Genomic DNA, 21,218 nt, shown 5'->3' with positions numbered 1-21,218 from the left:
ATTAGACCTAGCGCTCGGTTAGGGTTTAAGAATCCTCTTCCTCAGGGCAGCGACTTCTCAAATTCTCGCTGTTGCTCGTCAATAGCGGTTATGGCAGATTTTGGTCAGCTTATTCTCTTGCTCGTTGCTCTGGGTAGCGTTGAGGCTATGTTGATGTTGGGGGTTGGGGGCGCTGTTGGATCTGCGTCCAAGCTCGACGGTGAAGTGCAAGATGCGGCCTCTTTTGCTGGGATGGCATCTAGGTGGCGGATGAGTGGTGATCCGGTCTTGGGTTGGTCAAGATCGGATCGGAAGGGCCGATTCCTATCGAGTCCAAGGGACGATGGTGCATCTACTACAAGTGTTGATATTTGGTGTGCCGCCATCGTGGAAGGTGTGCTGCTTTGCTTGGCCTCAGGGACTGTTGCTTTGGATGGCGGTGCTCTTGGGTATAATGGCTGCAAGTGTGGTGGAAAGGGCGGTTGTTAAATTGTATCGACTACAGGAGGTAATGACAGCCTTGCTTTCCTCGGGCCTGGACCCTTCGTTGGCGGGGATGACAGCTTGGTTCTACTCGACGGTGGCTGTTACAGCAGCGGGATGTCCGACATCTGTGGTGGCGGCGGCGGGTTGCAAATCGAAGACGATGGTGGGTTGGAACAGGGGGGTGGAGTCTATGAGGTGTCCTTAGCAATCTCTGCTTGGGCCCTTTGGGCTTCATTATGGTATGTGAGCATTACTTGCTGGGCTTGGGTGGGTTGGGCCCTCAGCTTTAAGGGCTGGCTGACTTTGTCAAGGGAGTGGAAGGTGGTTTGTCATCTTCTGCTCCTATTATTGCTTAAGTTTATCTAGGTCGTAAAAACCAAAGCCTTAGTTGGTTCTATTTTATATCTGCTTCGAGGTTTCTTGATTTTTGTTAGAATAAAGGTGCGTGGAATTCCTAAAAGGTGGCTGTATTGGAGATTTTCTGGATTTTATTCTTCTAGAATAGAGTTTTTAGGAGGTTCTGATGAACGATTCTTTCTGTCGACCCCATAGGGGTGTTTCGTTTTTGTACTGCTTGCTGAATTTAATGAAATGGCTATCCTATTTCGATAAAAAAAAAAAAAAAAAAAAAGAAGTCGACTGACCCGGTCTAAAATTGAACACACTTAAATTGAGAACACTCGATCGAAACGACTAGTAAAGAAGATAGCTACAAACAGGTGAGTAGTTCAAAGCATCTTATCAAAGAGTTACATCTTTACCGGATCACATCGCATCGTGGCTATAACTTTCTTTTTCATTTTCATTTGTTCCTTATACAATACGGATAAAATTATTCTTCTTAGCTTCACACCTTCATCATCCAAGCAAATAAACTTTCGAGCGAATAAATGAAATGAAATATATGAGGGCTAAGTCCAAAATTTTTGTTCCTAGTTTAACAGTCTAATCTTGTGTCAAAGTTGATATCTTTATATTACGATCTGCACGGACTCCATTTGTTTCAATAAAGTTGGATGCTTTATCTTGCTTGAACAATTTCATAACTGTTTCTTAATCCGAACCTCTAAATAGGCTTCTTCTTGTGATTTATCTGCATGCTGCTTCAAGCGGGATGGGATCCAACTAGCAGATCGACATCAAATTTTGGGGTTTGTTGTGATTCTGAATCATGTGGAGACGTGGAGTATTGATTTTATTGTGAAAGTTGAAGAACAAACTAGAGGACTTTGAACTAGGGGACATGATTTCACTAACTTGCAATCCCTGTTTAACGTGGTGTGGTGTGTTGATCGAGCTGCCTAGTCTGGAACCTCTAGGTCTAGAGTTCGAATCCCAGCTCCATCCCGTGGCCAGCAGATTTGAGGGACCTGGGTTAGTTAAAACACCCAATGGTTCGTGCGTCTGCGGTGCATTGATTAGTCTGGCTATGCTGGGATACATTGCATGGGTGTGTGTGTGTTGGTTCTATTGTCGTCTTCCACTCAAAAAAAAAAAAAAACTTGGTTGTAGCACCAAATCTGCCAAAGTTAACAGCTGGCTCAGTTTTTATTGAGCGGCTTGGAGTTTTCCTAGCAACTACAGGGCTGCAGGTTATGATCTGTCGGTGTAGCAGGTATGACATATAGATTTATGACGCCAATTGCATGGCTCAGTTTTTATTAGGAAAATAATTCAAGATAGGATAATTCAAGATGGGAAAACATCGCCAATGGTCACTGAGTTATGACTTATTCGACACTTAACTCACTGTATTTTCAACAATATCACTTAACTCACTCAGTTTTACATCCGTCTTTCACTTAACTCACTGTTGTTAATTCTACTGTTAAAAGCTATTAAAATTGAGGGTATATTTGTCTAAACACTAAAAAAATGCATTTTTAACTTCTTCTTTTTTTTAAAAGACAATTTTTTTTTTAAATTACGTTTTTGAAAGTTTAATTGGCCACGAATAATGTGGCTAAGTTTTCAAAAATAATGTGGCCAATATCTGACTTTGTCATAACTCAATGACCATTGGTGATATTTCCCCAATTGAAGATTCGTGTTTTCTCAAAATTACGTTTGAAATTTCAATTTGTTCCTTATTATTTTTAAATACATAATTTTTTTTTTTCAATAAAATACCTTGACCATTCAAAAAGGGTTTAAGATCCGACTATGAACAATATTTACCTTCACCAATGTCAATGCCAATTTGGTTGATCCGGCCAGTTTTTATGAAGTTATTCTACGAACGGAATTAAAGTACACATGTAGTTTTCGGATGTAAAGGTGTAACACCGTAACCGTTAAATAACTCAAGTAGAAATTTTCGCACAGAAATAGACAGCTCAATTCTACGACTTAAATTAAGGAAAAACATAAAATAAAATATCTTGAAGAAATCTAAAATTAAATTATAATTGGAAAAGGGTGGATTGAAATCTAAAATTTTGTGTTAAACTAAATTTTTATGGTTCTGTTAAAGCAGATCATGCTTTTATAGGCTTTGTTTTGCGCAACTCTGATGGTTCCCCTTTATTAGTTGTTTCAAACAAGGTTTGGTGAGGCTAATGTGCTCTTATTTGAAGCTTTTGCTCTCCGAGAGGGCTTAAATGCTGCCAAGTTTTTCAAGTACCCTAAAATCCGAGTGGAAGGCGATTCAAAAGTTATGATAGACTGTCTATTATGCACGATCCGTGACATATCCATCTAATCTTTGATTGTTGATATCCAATGGCTTGCTTCCTCTTTTGAGTTTATCAGTTTTCAACATATCTATCGAGAGGCCAATTTTGTAGCGGATAAATTAATGGGTGCGGCTATTGCCACCCTACCATTTTCTTTGTTCACCCTACAAATATTTGAATTATTGAAAGACTATATTACCCAAATGCAAAATGACTAATAAGTACACTAATTTTCTAAAATTTAAATATTTAAGGAAAACTAAATACATAACTAATTAAATACAAAATTCTGATAACATTAATCTTCACCTTCTCCATCCAAATTTCAATTTATTACAATTTTCTTTTTTATCTTTTTGTTGCGTCCTCATCGTTAATTTGTTATTCAATTCACAAAACCATTAGTGTTAACTTCATCAAAATCTTTGTAATACCCTTATAAACACCGAAAGTAAAAATTTAAAACACGAAAAAAAAATCAATATTTTTTTCATTGCTCATATTAGCACTTACTAATTTTTTAATATGGATTGAAATAAACGAACATTGAAACTGAATGGAAAAAATAAAAAAATGGAAGTAAATCAAATTATGATTTTATAAGGAAATTTTAATATATTTTAGGACGTGTTTTTAATTGATATAAATTAAATGAGAAATTTTCGTTAAACAAATTTTTCTTTTATATGATGGAGGATATTCCTGGAAAGATAAATGGGTTGGATAAGTAAATCTAATAATTGTAATTAAAATGTAGGGTGTAATGAGCAAGTAGGGTGAACAAAGAAAATTGTAGGGTGGCAATAGCCTCACCCTAAATTAATTAGCTTCTTTTTTTAATCTTTGTGAGAGAGATACTGCTATTTAATTGACATTTTTGTCTTAGCTCCCCTTTCTGTGTCCCTAGCTTTCTATGTGGATCGACTGAGAATGGGCATTGCTCTCGTGGTTTTGTGTTGTAGTTGTGTTCTAGAATTCTTTTTTGGTTAATCAAAAATAAAAAAAACTAATGGGTTCGGGTATATTGTCCCCATTAATAAAGAGAATTGTAAAAATCAGCAATTTTTTTTTTTTGTTGTAAAAATCAGCAAATTTCTTTTCCGTTTGTTGTTAAAAGGTTTGTTTTGGGCCTGGTTGTTTTTGGGCTTCACCTTGATCCAATACACACACCCTGTGTATAAAATCCCCAACCAAATTGCTCTAAACAAACTGCTCTCGTGACAGTGGCGGATGGTAGCAGTGCAAAGAGGGCAAAGACATCCCCGATCATGGATTTCAGCGTTGTGGCCTACGACTACCCGTTGGAAAAAGCAATCGAAGAGCATGGTAATACTATCAATCTCACATCTCAATTTTGAACTATATATATTTCAGAGCAAGTTCACCAGTTAAGTCACTGAGTCAAATATTATTCACTGTTTTTTTAATGTTTATTTCCATCTTTTGGGTCACTAGCACAGTTTCAAAACTGATATGGGTCACTTTCTAAGACTCAGGTCAGTTTGTAGGTCACGAAACTGACCTAAAGGGTGAAAATAAACATAAAAAAGTAGTGAATAGTATCCAACCCAATGACACAACGGATGATCTTGCTGTTAGGTTTAATTCTCTTATCTTTTTGTTTGTTCCATTTCTAGCACGAACTAACCCAAACTATCGCCGTGCACTTGAGGCAAGGAGGCTCCATTTTAAGGCAAGTTTTGTTTTCATATGATTATGTTCCCGTTCAAACATAAGGCAATTTGTTGATCAATTTTTTATTTTGCAGGAGTACTGCGAATCCATGGAAAAATTGAAAGAGATAGATGTGGGTTTGTTTGTTTTTCAGAATTTATAACCTAACTCTAGGTTGAGAATAGTGTGTAGATGATCAAAATTTCATACTCTGCAGGCTCACATTCTCAAGGAGGAAGCCCTCTCTGTTGAGGAGAAAAAGAAATGGGTGGCAAACAACCGGCATCTCCGTTCTGACATGGTATGTAGATTCTCTCTATTAACAACTTAGCTATGCCATGTTTTATAGTTTCTAAGAATGTTCAGATTCGGAACAGTTGAATGTCAAGGATGTTGTATGTCACATTTATATATTGCAGAATCAGTTTTTTGTCGAAAGATGTCGATGGGAAATTCAGTTTAAGGAAATGTTCTTAAAGCCTCTCTATGAAGAGGTATGCCAAACTGTGTTTCGTACATCAGAGGTTTAATTTCTGGATTACCTTGAAAGTGTGTTGATATGCCATTTGGTTTAGGGTTTTTGTCCATTTACCTCATTTCTAGGGATTTTTTTCTCACTTACCCCATTAAATTTTTTTAATTCTCTCTTACCCAATACACTCTAAGGGAGTCTTCCCTAATACCCCATTAAGATTTTTTTTTTTTTTTTTATAAATTTTTTTAATACCATTTTACCCCTCACCCCTTTGTTACTTAGAGAGAGAGAAAAGCCATAGGAGACTTCGCCGGAATCTGGCCAACTTTCGCCGGATTCCGGTCACCAGCCGCCGCCCATTGGACCTTTCAGAAAACCTCACTGGAAATGTTTATTACCCCAATAGACATCTATTGCCCACCAATAAAGGGGCAATAGGCAATAGAGGTGGCAATAGACCTCTATTGCCCCTCAATATAACTTTTGGTCTATTGCCCCCCAATAGACGACTATCAGCCATGTATTGTCCCTCAATAGACGTCTATCAGCCATGCATTGTCCCCCAATAGACGTTTATCAGCCATGCATTGTCCCCCAATAGACGTCTATTGCCCTCCAATAGCACTTTCGGTCGCCGGAATCAGAACTAATTTCCTTAAATTTAGACTAATAAAATGTTGATTAAAGAAAAAAAAACAAGGAGATGATATCAATTGAAAATATCTATTGCCCCCCAATAGACGTGTATTGCCCCCGATAAAACTTCTTCTTCTTTTTCTTTCCTTCCTTCTGCCTCCGTTTTACCCAAAAAAAAGAAAGAAGAAGAAGTTGATTTGGGCGCCCAGAAAAAGCTCTGGGCACCCACATCTTCTTCTTCTTGATGGAACCTCAACAGAGCCGGCCATGTGTTTGCTGTGGATGTGGTCCTCATCAATCCAAGTCAAAGACAATCCGATGGCTTTCTCCTCACTGGCTGAGCAGTCGAGGTTGTAATCGGACTTGGAGGCCTAGTTGTTGAGGTCGACGGCTCCAACAACTGAGCAGTGGAGGTCGGTGAGAGAATCGGAGATGCAGTTGTTGATTGCGACTGTAGTCGAGGTCGACGGTGGTGTGAGAGAGGGAGAGAAATCAGACTTAGAGGCTGAGTTGTTGAGGTCGACGGCGACGGAAACTGAGCAGTCGAGGTCAGTGAGAGAATCAGAGATGCAGTTAGAGAGAGAGAGAGAGTTGGTGACGACGCCATGGTGGGCGGCCCGACTCTGGTAGTAGGTGGAGTTGGCATCGGGGCTTTGCTGGCCAGGGAGGGCGAGGGAAGAGAGAGAGAGAGAGAGAGAGAACGCAGATCGGAGACAGAGAGAGAGAGAGGAGACAGAATGGCAGTGGGTAATTTTTAATTGGTTTGAGGGTAAAATGGTCATTTGAGCTTAAATTGTGTATTTGGGAACAAAAATCTGTTGCTGGGTAAGTGGAATAACATTTGCTTATTTTGGTGTTTTGGGTCAAGGACCCTTTGGTTTATTTGCAGAGACATATTGCCGCTCAAGAAATCTCAAGTTTTTGGAGTCTTGCCATGCTTTCTGACAGGCTAGTTTCTAAGCAGGTGTGCAATTTCTCAGCCAAACTTTCTTCTGTGCTTTTGTTTTACTTATGTTTCTAATCAAGTGTAGACGCTTGATCATGCTCTCGAGTATTTGAATGATATCGAGTCCAGTAGGACAACTAATTTGAAAGGATTTGAGCTGAAGTTCACCTTTGACGACAATCCTTTTTTTAAGAATAAGGTCTTGACTAAAAAGTATGAGGTGACGGGTGACAACGACAACGTTTCCTTGAAGGCAATTGGGTAATTTTAGTTCATGATTACAGGTGTATAGTTTGATTTTTCCTTTTGTTTCTTCTTCTTCTTCTTCTTGAGTTTGTGTTATCTTCTTGTAGGACTAAAATAGATTGGAATCCTTCCCACAACTTAAATGAGAATCGTGGTAAACGCAGTAAAAGTTTCTTCAATTTCTTCAAGTCATATGCTACTGTCGATCCTCTTTCTTTTGACATGGAAGTTGTAAGTTTGGATTCGTTTATGATACCTCCTACGTTTTTCAATTATGATTTTAAGCTAGTTTTCGTAATCTTCTTAATGGATGCAACTTTGTTAGGATGAACTCAAAGGTGACCTTCCAGAAGATTATGAAATCGGGTATGTGAATATTTTCTTTTGCTTTGGATGTTAATCCTCACAGTAAATTAATTAAGTGGCTTGAATGCTTACTTTTTAGTTAGATGCTTAAGCCCTAACAATTGATTAAGGATGAGAAGCTTTATATGATGTAGATTTATTGACTGTGAATATGACATGTTGCCGTTGTGATTTGTGGTTCCAAGATCCGAGACAAGATCATTCTGCATGCTACATCGAGTTTGGCACTCTTGCCTACATCCGGTGATGATGATTCTGATGATGGTGATACCGGTGATGGTGATTCTGATGATGGCGTTTAAATTTTGTGTATAGTTTCAGTCTAATCTTCTGTTAAAAGTTGATATCTTTTTGTTCAATCTGCATGGACTCCATTTGTTTCAATAAAGTTGGAGGTTTTATCTTGCTTGAACAATTTCATCACTGTTTCTCAGATATAATCGATAAGGAAAACACGAACACAAGCCTCACAAGCCATATATTAGGAACAATTTCATCGCTGTTTCTCAGATATAGCTCTGTCATAGTTAACTACTGAGCTATAAAAAATAACAAAAATGTCATCCGTGATGATTCGAATAGTCGAATACAAGTCCTTACCCTGAAAGACATTGCCCAGAAAAAAATAATTTAGTTACACGCCACACTAACATCAAGGTAGATGCTTGATGCTTCAATTACAAGTACTAATGTTCTAGCAGAAACTGTAAAGCCATGTTGATGAAGGCAGAACTAACTAAAATGAAGATCTGCAACTTCACCTCAACCCCCTAACGTGTAAAGAGAAGGAAAAAAATGTTTGTGTTCTCTGAACTACTACAAATAAATGTGGATACAACTATCCACTGCATGTTAAAACTACTAAGTTCCATAAGCTGAAAGCCTGAATCTATGACAGGAAAGTACCAAGAAAACCTGCACAAGAGGCAAACCAGTTGATGGTTAATTACTAAAACGATGTGTCTACATGAATATGATGAACGAAATCAAGTATGTATGTCACATGAGAGAGAAAACTCACGCCTGCCTCAATATGAAATACTACATGCTCCATGGAGCAGCAAAATGTATCTATTCAGTGCTGTCTTTTAAAGCATTCTCCAAAGCAAAATGAAGTTTTGAAACTCTCCGCCGAAGTAATGGCTCTAGCCGAAATGATGGAATTCCACTTTGCCACTTCTTAGCTTCATACATCTCATTCCATGCTTGTATTATCTCATCAATCTTGAATCCTAAACCTGTAACAATAAAAAGTAAGCATAATGTTGAAAATACTTTAAGGAAACATATTAAGTTTCAAATTACAAAGTTTGAAGTGTGGTCACCTTCCAATGCATTATCATTTGAAGAGTGGTTTTTGACCATAACAGCTATATCTGTTGGAGAAGCCCCAGCAAGTCCAAACTTCTCAACTGCAACTTCCAAACATTCATGCCATACAGGTAGCCCCAATTTGAACTCCACTATAGATCGCTCGTACAGCATGGTGCCCCAAAGAAGGTTTATCTGAGATCTCATGTTTGTAGCTTGTTCTGCAGCTTCATCTGCTGATATGTCTTTGACAATCCCATCCAAACCCATCTTCTGCAACTGGGTTTTACAACTAGTTGGACTAGAGAGTTCACTCAACCGTTGCTCTTCCGATTCCTCCCACAGCTGCATGCCCTTTTCCATGTTGTCTTCGGCCTTGTTATAAAGTCTAAGAACCTCTGTGGATGGCCAAGTCTCCAAATCAACATTGCTGCTAATTGCGTAATACCAAGAAAGTTTAGCCTGCTCAAACTGCTGCTGCCCAAGGGCCAGATAGCTTTCATAGAAGTCGGGTTTGATATGCAGCGCTTCTTCATATCTCCTTCCAGCTTCTGTGTATTCTTTTTGTGCCCATTCATATGCAGTTTTGATGTTTGAAATGATAGATTCTTTGGAAGAATCTTCTGTGAATAATACCTTCTTCCTTGCCCTGGCCATGTGAACATTTCCCCAATTGAACAACGCTAAAGCTCCCATTTCCTGGAACTTCTCTCCTGCTGTGTCGAAAATGTCTTGAGCTTCTTCACTGGTAACTGTCTCCTCCATAGCCTCAGAGTAGAACTTCATCCCAAGTTCATGAAGATCCAAGTATGCATCAGATTCAAAGCCAGCATAGTTCTTGAACAGCTGAGCAAAATCAATAATCCAATCCTCAATGCAATATGACCCCTTCATGTCCTTGTGGTGTACCAATGTACCATTTTCAGCTCCATAGTTAAGCTTGTGCGCTTCAACTTTCAGTTCCTGAAAGAATGGATCCTGATCAGGGCTAACTTCTATTATGTAAAGCCTGACAGAGCCTTCTGATTCTGCAGATTCTTCAGCCCATCTCAGCTCTTCATTAGTAGTGATGGTGACCAAATCACCTTCTTCATCTCTATATTTGATAAGAACTGCTCTTGATCTTGGAAACCGATCACGGATCACCTCTCTTAGTTGCAGGAGGGTGCAATTTACTGGCAACTGAGCCCATCTTATGTCCTCACCCAACACCAATTTCACACTTCTTTTCGGCACTTCTTCTGTTGTTGTGATCTTCTCCTCCACAACTACCTTGACCTCTGCCTTCTTTTCCTCAGCTATTTCCAGATCCTTATCTACATCACCTATACCCCCAGACTTCTTTTGCTCACCTATTTCCACAGCCTTCTTCTCCTCAATCTTGTCTTCAGTATTCCCCCCCGTATTGTCCTCATGAACTTTCTTCCCTTCATCTTTGTTCCCCTTCTTCTTCCGGCTCTTCAATTTCATTAATTTTCCTGGCAGCACATTATGACTTGGTTCTATACCCACAGACTTCTTTTCCTCACCTATTTCCACAGCCTTCTTCTGCTCAATCTTGTCTTCAGTATTCCCCCCGGTATTGTCCTCATGAACTTTCTTCTCTTCATCTTTGTTCCCCTTCTTCTTCCGACACTTGAATTTCGTTAATTTCCCTGGCAGCACATTATGACTTGGTTCTACATAATCAGGAGGCAACTCAATCACCGTGTCATTCACCCTCAATCCCTTCTTCTCTAGCACATCTTTCACTCTTTCTGCAACCTCCAGTGCCATGATATTGTTCGGTTCCATGTTCAACACGGTACCAACATCTCTCAGAGCCAAATCCAACCTATTCAAAGCCTCATAACACTTTGCCCTCTTCAGCAGAGCCTTACTATACTTGGGTGTAACTTCAAGGGCCAAATTGCACTCATTAATAGCCCTCGGATACTCACTCAACCCCATCTGCATATAACAAGCTGCCATATTACTCCGAAGATAGGACACATCAATGTGATTTCTGGGAAGCAATCTGAGGGCTTTCTCATACTTCAACATAGCTCCTCCATGGTCCCTTTTCTGAAACAACTTATTCCCCTCATCCTTCAATTCATGAGCCATTGCAATGAAAACTTCTGTATCCTTATCTTGGGTTTTCGGACTATTTTCGCTACTGTTGCTTGGCTTTGGACTATCCCCTGAACTTTTTTTCTTCTTCCCACTTTGCTTCCCCATCATGCACTCTAACAATTCATACAAAATAAGAGCCTAAGCCTAAATCTTGCTATAAAACTAGCTTCTCCAATCAACTCTATAAACAACAAACTAATTCAAAATCACACTCTTTTGTATAATCCAAGCCAAAACATACAAAAAGCAAAGCTCTTTCCCCAAAGAAACCACTTCCAACCTCTGTGGGCACAAATTTGCTGTGAAACAACTTCAAATTCTTCAACTACTCCCTTAAAGCTCAACTGGGTTCTCTTTCATCAACCAAATCAGCATAAATTCAAGCCACCACAAACTCAAAACTCAAAACTCAAAACACAAACCAAACCAATAAACCCTTCTTCCCTCTAAACCAGGATTTGATACTGCCTAATCTAGATAACAACCAAATCCCAATTCAGAGAGAAACCACACCACCAACCCACCAAACCAATTCAGCTAAACAGAAAAAAGCAACAAGCTTTGAACAAAACAGAATTCAGGGTCTTTCCTAAGCACAAAAAGTAACAAGATTGTTGGTGACAGAGAAACTTATCTGGAAAAATGGCTTATCCTGAAGAAGAAGAAGAAGCTTCAGATATTACAGAGGAACAAAAACTGGTGAAGCAAAAATGGATGTCAGAAATGGAAGAAGAAAAAGAACGTCCTAAAATGTCCGTTGGCTCCTTTGTAACGTGCAAGATTTCCACTGCTTGTTCTTAACGTAAACGCCACAAAAGCATAGACGAGGAATCTGATAAATTGATTTTTTTTGTTTTTGTTTTAGAATATTGAAAAAGATTTTGTTTCCGTGAATTCCAAGTTTCTTGGGGCCGTTGGATTAGACACAGATTTGATAGCTTGGGATCCTAGTGCTTCTGTTTTTGGTTGTTTTTTTCTTAACAAAGCTTCTGTTTTTGGTTAGTTTATTCAGTTTTCTTTTGCTTTTTTTGTTTAAATTTTAATTTTAATATATTAGATTTAACCGTAGCAATAAAATGTAACTAGTGTAAATTATTAGATTTTCAATATATTTTTTAATTTATTTTCTGCACAAAGAAGGAAAAAATGAATATAAAAAAGTTTCAAAATGTGTACAACAATCTGTCTGTTTGGGATAAAAACTTAAAAAAAAAAAAAAAAAGAAGTTATCTTAGACCAGTGGACAACGTCAACTTGTTGACTACAGTGGGTTTGCTTGTGTGTGGGGACAAAGATGTGATGACATGTCCCAACCAATCAGAAAAGAGAGTGTTCCCTACGTGGCGCATGTGAACCAAAAAGTAACGAACTTATTGGCGGGACCCACTCAACCGCCAATCACAAGGCAGAAGCGGTTGTTCACAAGGCGGCAACCGCCCACCAAACACCAGGTGGATCCTGCTCACTGGGGTTGATAGACAGCCTGTGGTTTGGCAAAAGCTAGAAGCGCAAAAGCACTTTTAGTACAAAAGCACTTTTAGTTTTAGAAGTGCTTTTGCGATGGCGTGACGGGTTCGTCCCCTAATGTTTTTCTTTGTTATTTGTTATGTTTAATCAAGGACTTGTTGCCTTGTTTCTCAAGTTGAATCAGATTCTAAACTATTTTATATGCACTTTGGTAACGCGTGGTCAAATCTTACTAGAAGAGCTAAGATTGAATCATTTGAATAGTGTATAACAAGTTCAGTTTTATTCAGATTCAACTTGTATTAATTACTGCATAATGTCCTGACTTTTTATGTTATATGCTATATTATCAAACTCGAGAGTAAGAGTTTGACGAGCTACTCTCACTTTCTTGTCAAGCTTAATTTTAAGCTCAATCTCGACTCATTTATCTTACAAACACAAGTAGAATACAAATCAAACTCGAATTGTATCGAGCAGCCGGCATAAGCTGCCTCATGGGCTCGATTAGGAAAACTTCGGACAACCCAATTAACTCCAATCCAAGCCCAACTCAACTCAAATACGGATCGGTGTTTTTCTCTACCCGACCCAATCTCCCCCCACACCTTGCCACGTCAACTCATCCACTTGGCTCCCATTCATTGGCTTAAACAGCTCCAGCTTCACTTCTTCTTCTTCTTCGTCTTTCTCCATTGACGAAGCAAACAGCAAAGCTTCTAATACCTCCAAATTTTGAATGCCTCTGTTTCAAGAATCGAAGAATTGAAGCCATGAAGGTAGTACTGGTTTTCACTCTACTCGCGCTCGTTCTCTGCCACCTGGTCTCGGCCGAGATCAACCCAGCTCACCTAGGTAAATCACCCATCCAATTTCACCATGTGAGCTCAAATTTCCAATACCCATCTCTGAATTTGATCGACCCAGTTATTTATTTCATCCCAAAATCGTGTCTTGCTTATCAATTTACTATCTTTTTGAGTTTTGATTATGCTGAGCTTGAAAATCATTGGTGGGAATTTATGGGTTTTCATGGGTTTCTGGGTGTTTGAGTAATGTATATGGTGATGTGATTTTGCTGTGATTAGATGAATTGATGAAATCAATGTGTAGGATTATAGGTCAGGCACTTAGAATTTTGCTTATATATACTTGGTTTACTATATGAGTATGCTGGGGATGTTGTTAACTGAGCTAAGAGAACTTGCACTGAAGTAGAAATCTTGTGAAAGGAAAATGGTTGGTTAAAGGTTTTCGGAAACTAGTTTAGAGAAAGTGGCATTAGAAATCCACCTATGGTAGGAAACCATTCATTTTTAGATGCCTAATTAAATTTCGGGTGTGGCAAATTTACGTTCTTTCTGTTTCTTCTCGGCTCTGTATGACTGTCTATGCATCAGCAGGTGGTACTTTTAGTCGCAGTTCTCGTGAGCCAAAGTACAAGATTGAATTCCATTCTGAAGAGTCACCTTTTCCTCCTGTAAGCTAAAGTGAATTCTTTTTCTGTTACTTCTGCCAATTGTTAGTTCCTACATATCAATAAGATTTGATTCTTGTTACATGTTTTGAAAAATCATAGTTCTTGCAAAACTAGGATATATAATAATGGGGATTACAACTATTGCAGGAAGATGATCAGGAGTCTGTGGTTATGCCCAATAAGAATGGACAGAACTTTATATGTTACATGCCTAAGGTGGAGGAAGCTAAGAGTGGGAAGCCAATTCTCCAGCAGAATACTAGCAGCATGATTGTGGAAACTGAGAAACGAGTTAAGATGAAGACGCCAGATGAGCTGCTTGAAATACTCAAGGGCCAATGCTTTGTCAGAGTAAGATCTGTGACTCTAAAACTGTCTTGAATGTCTGTGATGGTTTAGTGCTTGAATATATATAGCCCTACATATACTGTAGAAAGAATCACATTTCTTTTTTTCTAAAATTAAAAAGTTTGAATGGCTCCTTGGAGCAAATTATTCTTTTCCTATTTCTCATCCTCATGTAACCTAAAAACTATTGTCTGGTTCCCTATTGATGATTGTGCATCTATTCTAAACTACGCTAACATAATAAGTCGTCTATGCAGCAAGAGGGTTGGTGGTCGTATGAATTTTGCTATCAGATGAAATTACGACAAATTCATGTGGAAGATGAGAAGGTATCCACTTATGCGCCTCTGAAATGCACACTTTCAACTAATACTATCTTCTGTTATTAGTTCCTAATATGATACCAGCAGTAGAAGTATAAAACTACATATGATGAGAGGAAGTAAGCTAATATGCATCCAGTGTGTTAAAAAGGAACCGTGTTTAATTAGAGGATCTTGGGCTTTAACATAGTGTTGGCACACAAATATGGTCTATTTAATTAAATACTGAAGTATTAGGGTTGGGTTTTTCTGCATATTCAATTATTTGGCTTTCTTCCATCATTGTAGTGGTTATAGTGGTATATGTGGTAGTTATTGGGGTATAGGTAGATACTTATTTTCTTACTTCCATACTTTTGGTTAGGACAGCAAATGACCAGTAACATTGTTTTCATCATAATTTTAGACTGATTTCTTATTGGAACTCTTTACCTCATTGATCCTGAAACTTATGTGATTCGATACTCTCTCTCTTATTACAGGTGCTTCAGGAATTTGTTTTAGGTGTATATGATGCTGAGGCCACTGCTGCATTCAACCAGAATCTCTCTGACATATCTTTGCTTAAAGATCCACGCTCAAAAGATGCATACCAAAGGTCTGATTTTGTTTTTATGAAAATTTGCTGGACATGGAAGAAGACTTGCTGCAGATCAGAACAAAGATATTAAATGCGACTTATCAAAATTCTCTTTTCATACAGGTATCATCCTCATCAATATACAAACGGAACCACTTGTGATCTTACAAACCAACCTCGAGAGACTGAGGTATGAAGCTATGAACTTTGTTTAGTTTTCATTTTTCTGTTCCCATCCCTCTTCTCCTTACTCTATATGCATTTTGCAGGTGAGATTTGTATGCTCTGAGCCGAGAGCTATGATTAGTTCAATTACCGAGATATCCACTTGCAAGTATGCAGTTACAATTCAATGCCCCACACTTTGCAAGCATCCGTAAGCCTCTATCTCTTTCCCCACTTCCCTTCCCACCCCCTCTCTATTTAGTGAATCTAATGGCTACTTTCAACCAACAGATTATTCCAAGCAGAGAGACCGGTATGGCAGACCATTAATTGTAATGTTCTTCCCAAGGATTACAAGGAAACCAAAGTTGAGGATGAAGTATCTGAAATTAAGCAGATAGATATGGTCACAGACAATGAATCTCAGTCCAATGGCGATTCGGATGAGTAACATTATATAAATTCAGAGAATTTTGTGAATACTAATGATAGTCAATCTTATGTAATCTTGTATTCTTTTACGCCTTTCACAAGTTTATAGAAACCTAGTCATTGATTGTCATCTCTAACCTTGTTGGCCCTAGTCATTGATTGTCATCTCTATCCTTGTTCATCCCCAACCTTGTTGGCCTTATGTTTCCGGAATTGATACTAGTAAATTAGAATGTACTAACCATTTTTATACCGCATTTCCTTAAAAGCAGCAAATATGCTTTTTTATAATTCCAGAAATGGTAAAAGGCAGGTTAGATAAACAACATGGCACTAATATTAGTGTTGACATAGTTGGGAAAACGACGGATCAAAGACATCGATCATCTGGAATGCCATCACCATAACTAGATCCATGACCTACCGTCTATTATATATGTACATGCCCGGTTGTAAAGTCGTGCAATTCTTATTGGCAAAGTGATATTCACTTTGTTCCCGCTGAATTCAGTAGAGCCAAGTACTCGCTTATGGCTTCACCTTCTTTAGTAACTTCGATGTCATAGTCAGTGAAAGCATCTGCTTGTGCTAGTTCTTCAGCAAGTTCGCTTTCCATTTCTGCATCACGCTCTGATGCATTACTAGATGTTGAAGGAACTCCGACTTCACCATTTTGATCATCAAGAATTGAAGCAAGAGAATTTGCAATGTCAGTAGCAGCATCAGATTGGTTATTGTTGTTAGCATCGACTGCAGGAATTGCCTCAGGTTGGTCAGCAGCATTTGTGGGGTTTGGTGCCTGTCCCGAGAGCAGTCGACGGATTGCTTGGTCCATTGTCCCTCCACCCCGCAAAGCTTCGACCGCTGAACACAAAGTTGTAAACATCAGAGTGAGCCCGACTTAGTCTCACAAACATAAACCAATTATAATAACATCTGTTTTATGTACCTAATGATCTGTCAAAGCCCATGCGTACAAGAGCTTCAACTGAAGCATCTACTGCTTGGCGCTGTCGTTTACTTTTCCTTGATTCAAGATGTTGCTGCAAGTAAATAAATTTAGTAGTGTTCATTCTCTAAATAAAATTCATAGTGTTCAAACAAAAATGTTCAAGTCACCTGTATGGAAGAATTTGTCTCTGGATTTGTCAAATCATCCAATGCCTTCTCACTGTCATTCTCATTTCTTCGTAGTGCTTCAGCAGCAAGCTCCTTTTCAAACCTGCAAAGTCAAGAAACTCTTAGGATGACCAACAACTATACAGGGCTGATGTTATGCAGGCACAAAATAAATGGACAGATCTGCAGGTGATCCATCCTTTTGAAACAACTGTATTATATTGGCTTGCTTACCCAATGGAGACCAGTTGGTTCAATTTCTCGATATCCACAGCTTTCTTCAGGGGTGTAGTACCATACTTCTTTTGCTCCCTGCCAATTAGTTGGGCTAATTAAAAACACAGACAGAGAGATCCAAAATAAATTCAATATAAGTTGGATACTCACTTAATTTCATCTCGCCGCCGGATATCATCTTCTTGTTTTTGGGCTGTCTTTGCTTTCTGCGCAACAAGAAAATCAACAGCACTGGAAACATCTTGATTGCTCATCCTCAGTGCCCTTTTTGCATCTCGCTCTCTGAAGCCCATGCTCATCACAAGAGAAAGAGATTCATCCGGCACCTGAAGCTGGAATCCACAACCAAAAATACATGTTAATTGGATTTTGTTGAAACTACTGGTTTCACTCAAAAAAGTGGGAGACATAGAATATCAGCATAAACTGTGGAAACTTGAAAAAGGAAATCCTTTTTTTTTTTTCCCAAATTCATGCACTTTGCATATATATGAAGAGAAGACTTGATGGTAAATGCCAGTACAATTTATTTTGGACCTCCAAAATCCTATCTATCTAAGAGAGGCAAACATTCGGTGTATGACATGGCTTCCCCATTCCAATTACCTGGGTGAACTTCTCTTGTGCAGAAGTCAACACCTTCATTGACTTATCAACCTGACCACTGTGATAGGCCACCACCCCTTCCAGCAGCTCCAATCTCAAATATCTATAATGAGAATCAACAAAGTAAGTAGTGCTGCGTATTGTATATAAACATTCAGATATGTAGTAAAAGTACTCACAGTGCACGCTCTGGATAGCGACCTTCCTGAAGGAGTCTAACACGAGAAGAGTCCTTTCCATGAGCTCGTTCAAGTCCTTCTCTGGCTTTCTCAAGGCGAATTCCTGCCACTGAGAGCCAGTTGATGTCTCTAAGCATAAAATAACACCAAACCATATCGATTTGCAGTATGGAAGGATTGTCAACCAGCTGAAAGCAAACACGCGGCGAATATCATACACTCATATTGAAACCAATCTTAGAAAATGAAAGGAAGTTTGATATAGTCCAAGTGACATGGCCACATGGACTTCATAGTAATACAATGTCTTCAATAAAGTAACCCACTCACCTCAATAACCTTCGGATCACACAGAGAGAAAGCCTCCTACAAGAATGGAAAAAAAAAAAATCCACACAGATGAGGTGACATTCTTAATCACTGGAAACATATTCAAAGCTGCTCTAACAAGCATGAACACATAACTCTACATGCTAAATGTCATATGAAGAAAACTATCAATTGCAAAAAGAAGTAACTAACCTCTCCCATGGTGAGCACTTCCAATGCATCTTGGTAATTTTGTGCTTTAATCAATTGCTTAGCATTGGTATGGAGCATCAGGCCCATCATGATTGCCCTGTCAAACAACATTTCAAATCTTACTTCAAACTCAAAATGGGATTGCATCCCCTAAATTTCTCATAAAAGGATCTAACTTGAGAACAGAAACTACTGAAACCTAATTAAATCATACCGCTGATCAGTCTCCGATCCCATTTGTACTTTCTTTCCACTCTGATCTTCAAGTACTATATTGAAATCTTCAATTGGCAATGAACCATCAGCATGTCTCTTGGAGAGCGCAGTTGCAGCAGCCCTACAAATTTAATAGATACACAGCCTGGTTAAACCAAAACAGAGACACATACTAAACAAAACACACAGGTCTGAAAGATAACCTCCCTTCTAAAACCAAAAACTCATAGATTATAAAGTCTAGATAAAACTCATACTTTGATGACCACCAAAAACACCATTTGTTCAATCAATCGGAAACAAAACCCGGAATAGAGTGTTCATCACATAAACAGCCGCCACAATCATACAAAAAAACACTCATATGCAACGAAACCGATTCTACCACCAAACCAACTAATATAACCAAAGTTTTCATAAAGCTACATGCTTTCATCAAAATCAAACAAACCCATGACTAACATATCCAAAGTTTGCACAAAGCTAAATGCTTTCATCAAAACCAAACAAACCCATGATCAACACAACCAAATTTTTCATAAAGGTCAATGCTTTCATCAAAACCAAACAAACCCATCATCACTAGAAACTCAGTACTATCACACTTACTTGACTCGAGCGAGTCTCTGAGCGCGTTCGCTTTCGGCCATCAGCTCCTGACCCAAAGACTTACCCTCCTGAGCAGAAACCCGACTGGCCAGAATCTTTGCGTTGTTCTTAACACCCAATTGGGTCAAATTCTCGCTGCAATCGCCGTCCTTCAAAACTCGGCCGGCGCATATCAAGTTGATCGAGCCGGGCTCGCAGTTGGATCGCTTTGCAACCTCTTCTCTCAACATGGGCACCGTCCAATTGTCCAGTTCGACCTCCAGCACACCCGCCCATGTCCCTGCAATCTTTACTTTCGCCATCAGAGAGATAGAGACGACTTGAAGACTAAAAATGTGGGGATTTTGAAGAACCCAAGATGGGATTTTGTATTTATAGATAGATAAAGAATATCTTGTTCATCAAGACTCAAACTTTCTTGCTGGGTTTTGTGGCAGAGTGAGGATTTTGTATTTATAGATAGATAAAGAATTTCTTGTTCATCAAGATTTGAACTTTCTTGGTGGGTTATGTGTCAGAGTGAAAAGTCACACACAGTGTAATAGGGGTCATAGGACTCTATATATATAACTATAAACACTTGGATAATGAAATATTAATTCATTGGAAAAGGGAAATATTTTTCTTTGCCTTTCGCCCTTTCGGTAGTGAAAATCTGTTTTGAAACTAAATTGAATTATTACGAGATAATTCGAGAGTATTTTTTATTTTCATTTACTAATATGTGATTGGGGTCGGTTGGGGGTGGTTTGGATGGGCCTCGTGAGGGAGGAAGTTGGGTTGTGATCTCTCAGGTTTTTGGAGTTGTGTTTTGGCTTGCGATTTGGATTGAGGTCGGTTTAGCATTTATTTGCAGATTATCGATAATGTCATGAATTTAAATCAAATAATAAGGAATAAACATGGCAAATGGTTAAACAAAATACATATGTACATTGTTTAAAGTTGTGGAAGGTATATTGATTTTGTACGGTATATGAAATACTCTAGTGCAGAGCTCTCATTCTCTCTCTACTGACGCGATGTTGCTCGCCTGTCTATCTATTGTTGCGTCGTCGCTGTTTTTAGTGCTCACTCTTCGATTGATCGATGATCAATGGTCTTCTCTCCTCTGTCCTCTCGATAGTCTAAGATGCGATGGGATGATAGAAATTTAGATTTCTTTCATTGGCACAAACGTTGGTGCAGGGAGGTGGAGGCTAATGCGGTTGTTTTCCGCGCTGGACTCGCCTGCCATGGGTCCGCGATATCTTGTTTCTCTGTTTGCTATCTGGGTAAGGCCAGTCCTCTCTCCGTCACTTTGAATCCAATCATTTTCAGCGGTTGGTGGCTTTGGGTTATCGAAGTGGGTGCACCCAGTCTCTATGGTTGTAGTGTTGAGCAGCGGAACCTCTACGACGACGTATGGTGGCGGTGCAGCACGGCGGCACTTCCAATACGTCGAACAAAATTTCACTACACTGTGTTTTTTGAGTTTCAAACAGAGGAAATAAATAGTTATTGAGACAGCCATATTAGAAAGTTCAAGTTGTAAAGAACTCTCTAACGAAATCTAAACCAAAGGCTAATCATTCAAGGAAAATTCAATGCCCATGAGCTGAATGTTTAAATTCCATGAGCAGCAATTGAACTAAAAGTTCCAAGTGCATCCAGCAGGAATCAAACCACTTATTACAGTAGTCATACAGCTAGAACTGACTTCTTCAAATAATATAAGGAATCGACAGTGCATGTCTTGTGATGTAAAGAAGGAAAAGGGGAGAGTCATCAAGTGTGATCCCTCTTATCAGTTACCTTCCTTTCACCTCATAGTCACATCAAACTATCACACAAATGAACAATCCCTGAATCAAAATCACAATCCGAATCAGGTCATTCTTAACAAAAAATTTAAAAAAAAAAAATTTGTGAAGATGAAAAATGGAAACAAAAAGAGAAAGGCATAGTGTTCTGGTAATTAGATTTGTCCATTCTCTGATATCCATTTAAATTTGGGAGCTTTTGTGTTTACTATTAATCATTTTGA

At 38.8% G+C, this 21,218-nt stretch overlaps 3 protein-coding genes and 1 long non-coding RNA gene across 5 annotated transcripts; 2 read left to right on the top strand and 2 right to left on the bottom strand.

Annotated features, from left to right (window-relative positions):
* Nucleotides 1–4,934: 4,934 nt before the first annotated feature.
* LOC121051612 lies at nt 4,935–7,903 on the top strand. The gene is made up of 6 exons (XR_005806249.1): nt 4,935–5,115; nt 5,234–5,308; nt 6,815–7,132; nt 7,225–7,348; nt 7,443–7,483; nt 7,669–7,903. It is a non-coding gene; the product is annotated as an uncharacterized LOC121051612 (long non-coding RNA).
* Nucleotides 7,904–8,025: 122 nt separating this feature from the next.
* LOC112186408 (protein PHOX4) lies at nt 8,026–11,724 on the bottom strand. Its single transcript, XM_040514276.1, has 3 exons — nt 8,809–11,724; nt 8,505–8,721; nt 8,026–8,398 (listed from the first exon to the last, which is right to left on the bottom strand). Exons 1-2 carry the CDS (start codon nt 11,015–11,017, stop codon nt 8,555–8,557), a joined length of 2,376 nt encoding a protein of 791 aa, XP_040370210.1. The 5' UTR covers nt 11,018–11,724; the 3' UTR covers nt 8,026–8,398; nt 8,505–8,554.
* Nucleotides 11,725–13,043: 1,319 nt separating this feature from the next.
* Nucleotides 13,044–15,841, top strand: LOC112187854 (protein OS-9 homolog). 2 transcript variants are annotated; one of them, XM_024326806.2, is made up of 8 exons: nt 13,044–13,231; nt 13,777–13,856; nt 14,004–14,207; nt 14,462–14,533; nt 15,010–15,125; nt 15,231–15,297; nt 15,377–15,483; nt 15,564–15,841. In XM_024326806.2, exons 1-8 carry the CDS (start codon nt 13,150–13,152, stop codon nt 15,721–15,723), a joined length of 888 nt encoding a protein of 295 aa, XP_024182574.1. In that variant the 5' UTR covers nt 13,044–13,149; the 3' UTR covers nt 15,724–15,841. The 2 variants fall into 2 exon arrangements, with proteins under 2 accessions (XP_024182574.1, XP_024182575.1); XM_024326807.2 differs by having other exon boundaries at nt 13,047–13,231; nt 13,780–13,856.
* Nucleotides 15,842–15,961: 120 nt separating this feature from the next.
* LOC112187853 (NEDD8 ultimate buster 1) lies at nt 15,962–19,726 on the bottom strand. The gene is made up of 11 exons (XM_024326805.2): nt 19,193–19,726; nt 18,582–18,704; nt 18,368–18,464; nt 18,176–18,211; nt 17,846–18,033; nt 17,667–17,769; nt 17,211–17,392; nt 17,058–17,135; nt 16,824–16,926; nt 16,654–16,747; nt 15,962–16,568 (listed from the first exon to the last, which is right to left on the bottom strand). The coding sequence occupies exons 1-11, from the start codon at nt 19,492–19,494 to the stop codon at nt 16,192–16,194; spliced, it is 1,683 nt and encodes a 560-aa protein (XP_024182573.1). The 5' UTR covers nt 19,495–19,726; the 3' UTR covers nt 15,962–16,191.
* Between the last annotated feature and the right edge of the window lie 1,492 nt (nt 19,727–21,218).

The sequence above is a fragment of the Rosa chinensis genome, chromosome 2 (genome assembly GCF_002994745.2).
Source record: "Rosa chinensis cultivar Old Blush chromosome 2, RchiOBHm-V2, whole genome shotgun sequence".
Lineage (NCBI taxonomy): Eukaryota > Viridiplantae > Streptophyta > Magnoliopsida > Rosales > Rosaceae > Rosa > Rosa chinensis.
This window is presented reverse-complemented; position numbering and strand designations above follow the sequence as displayed.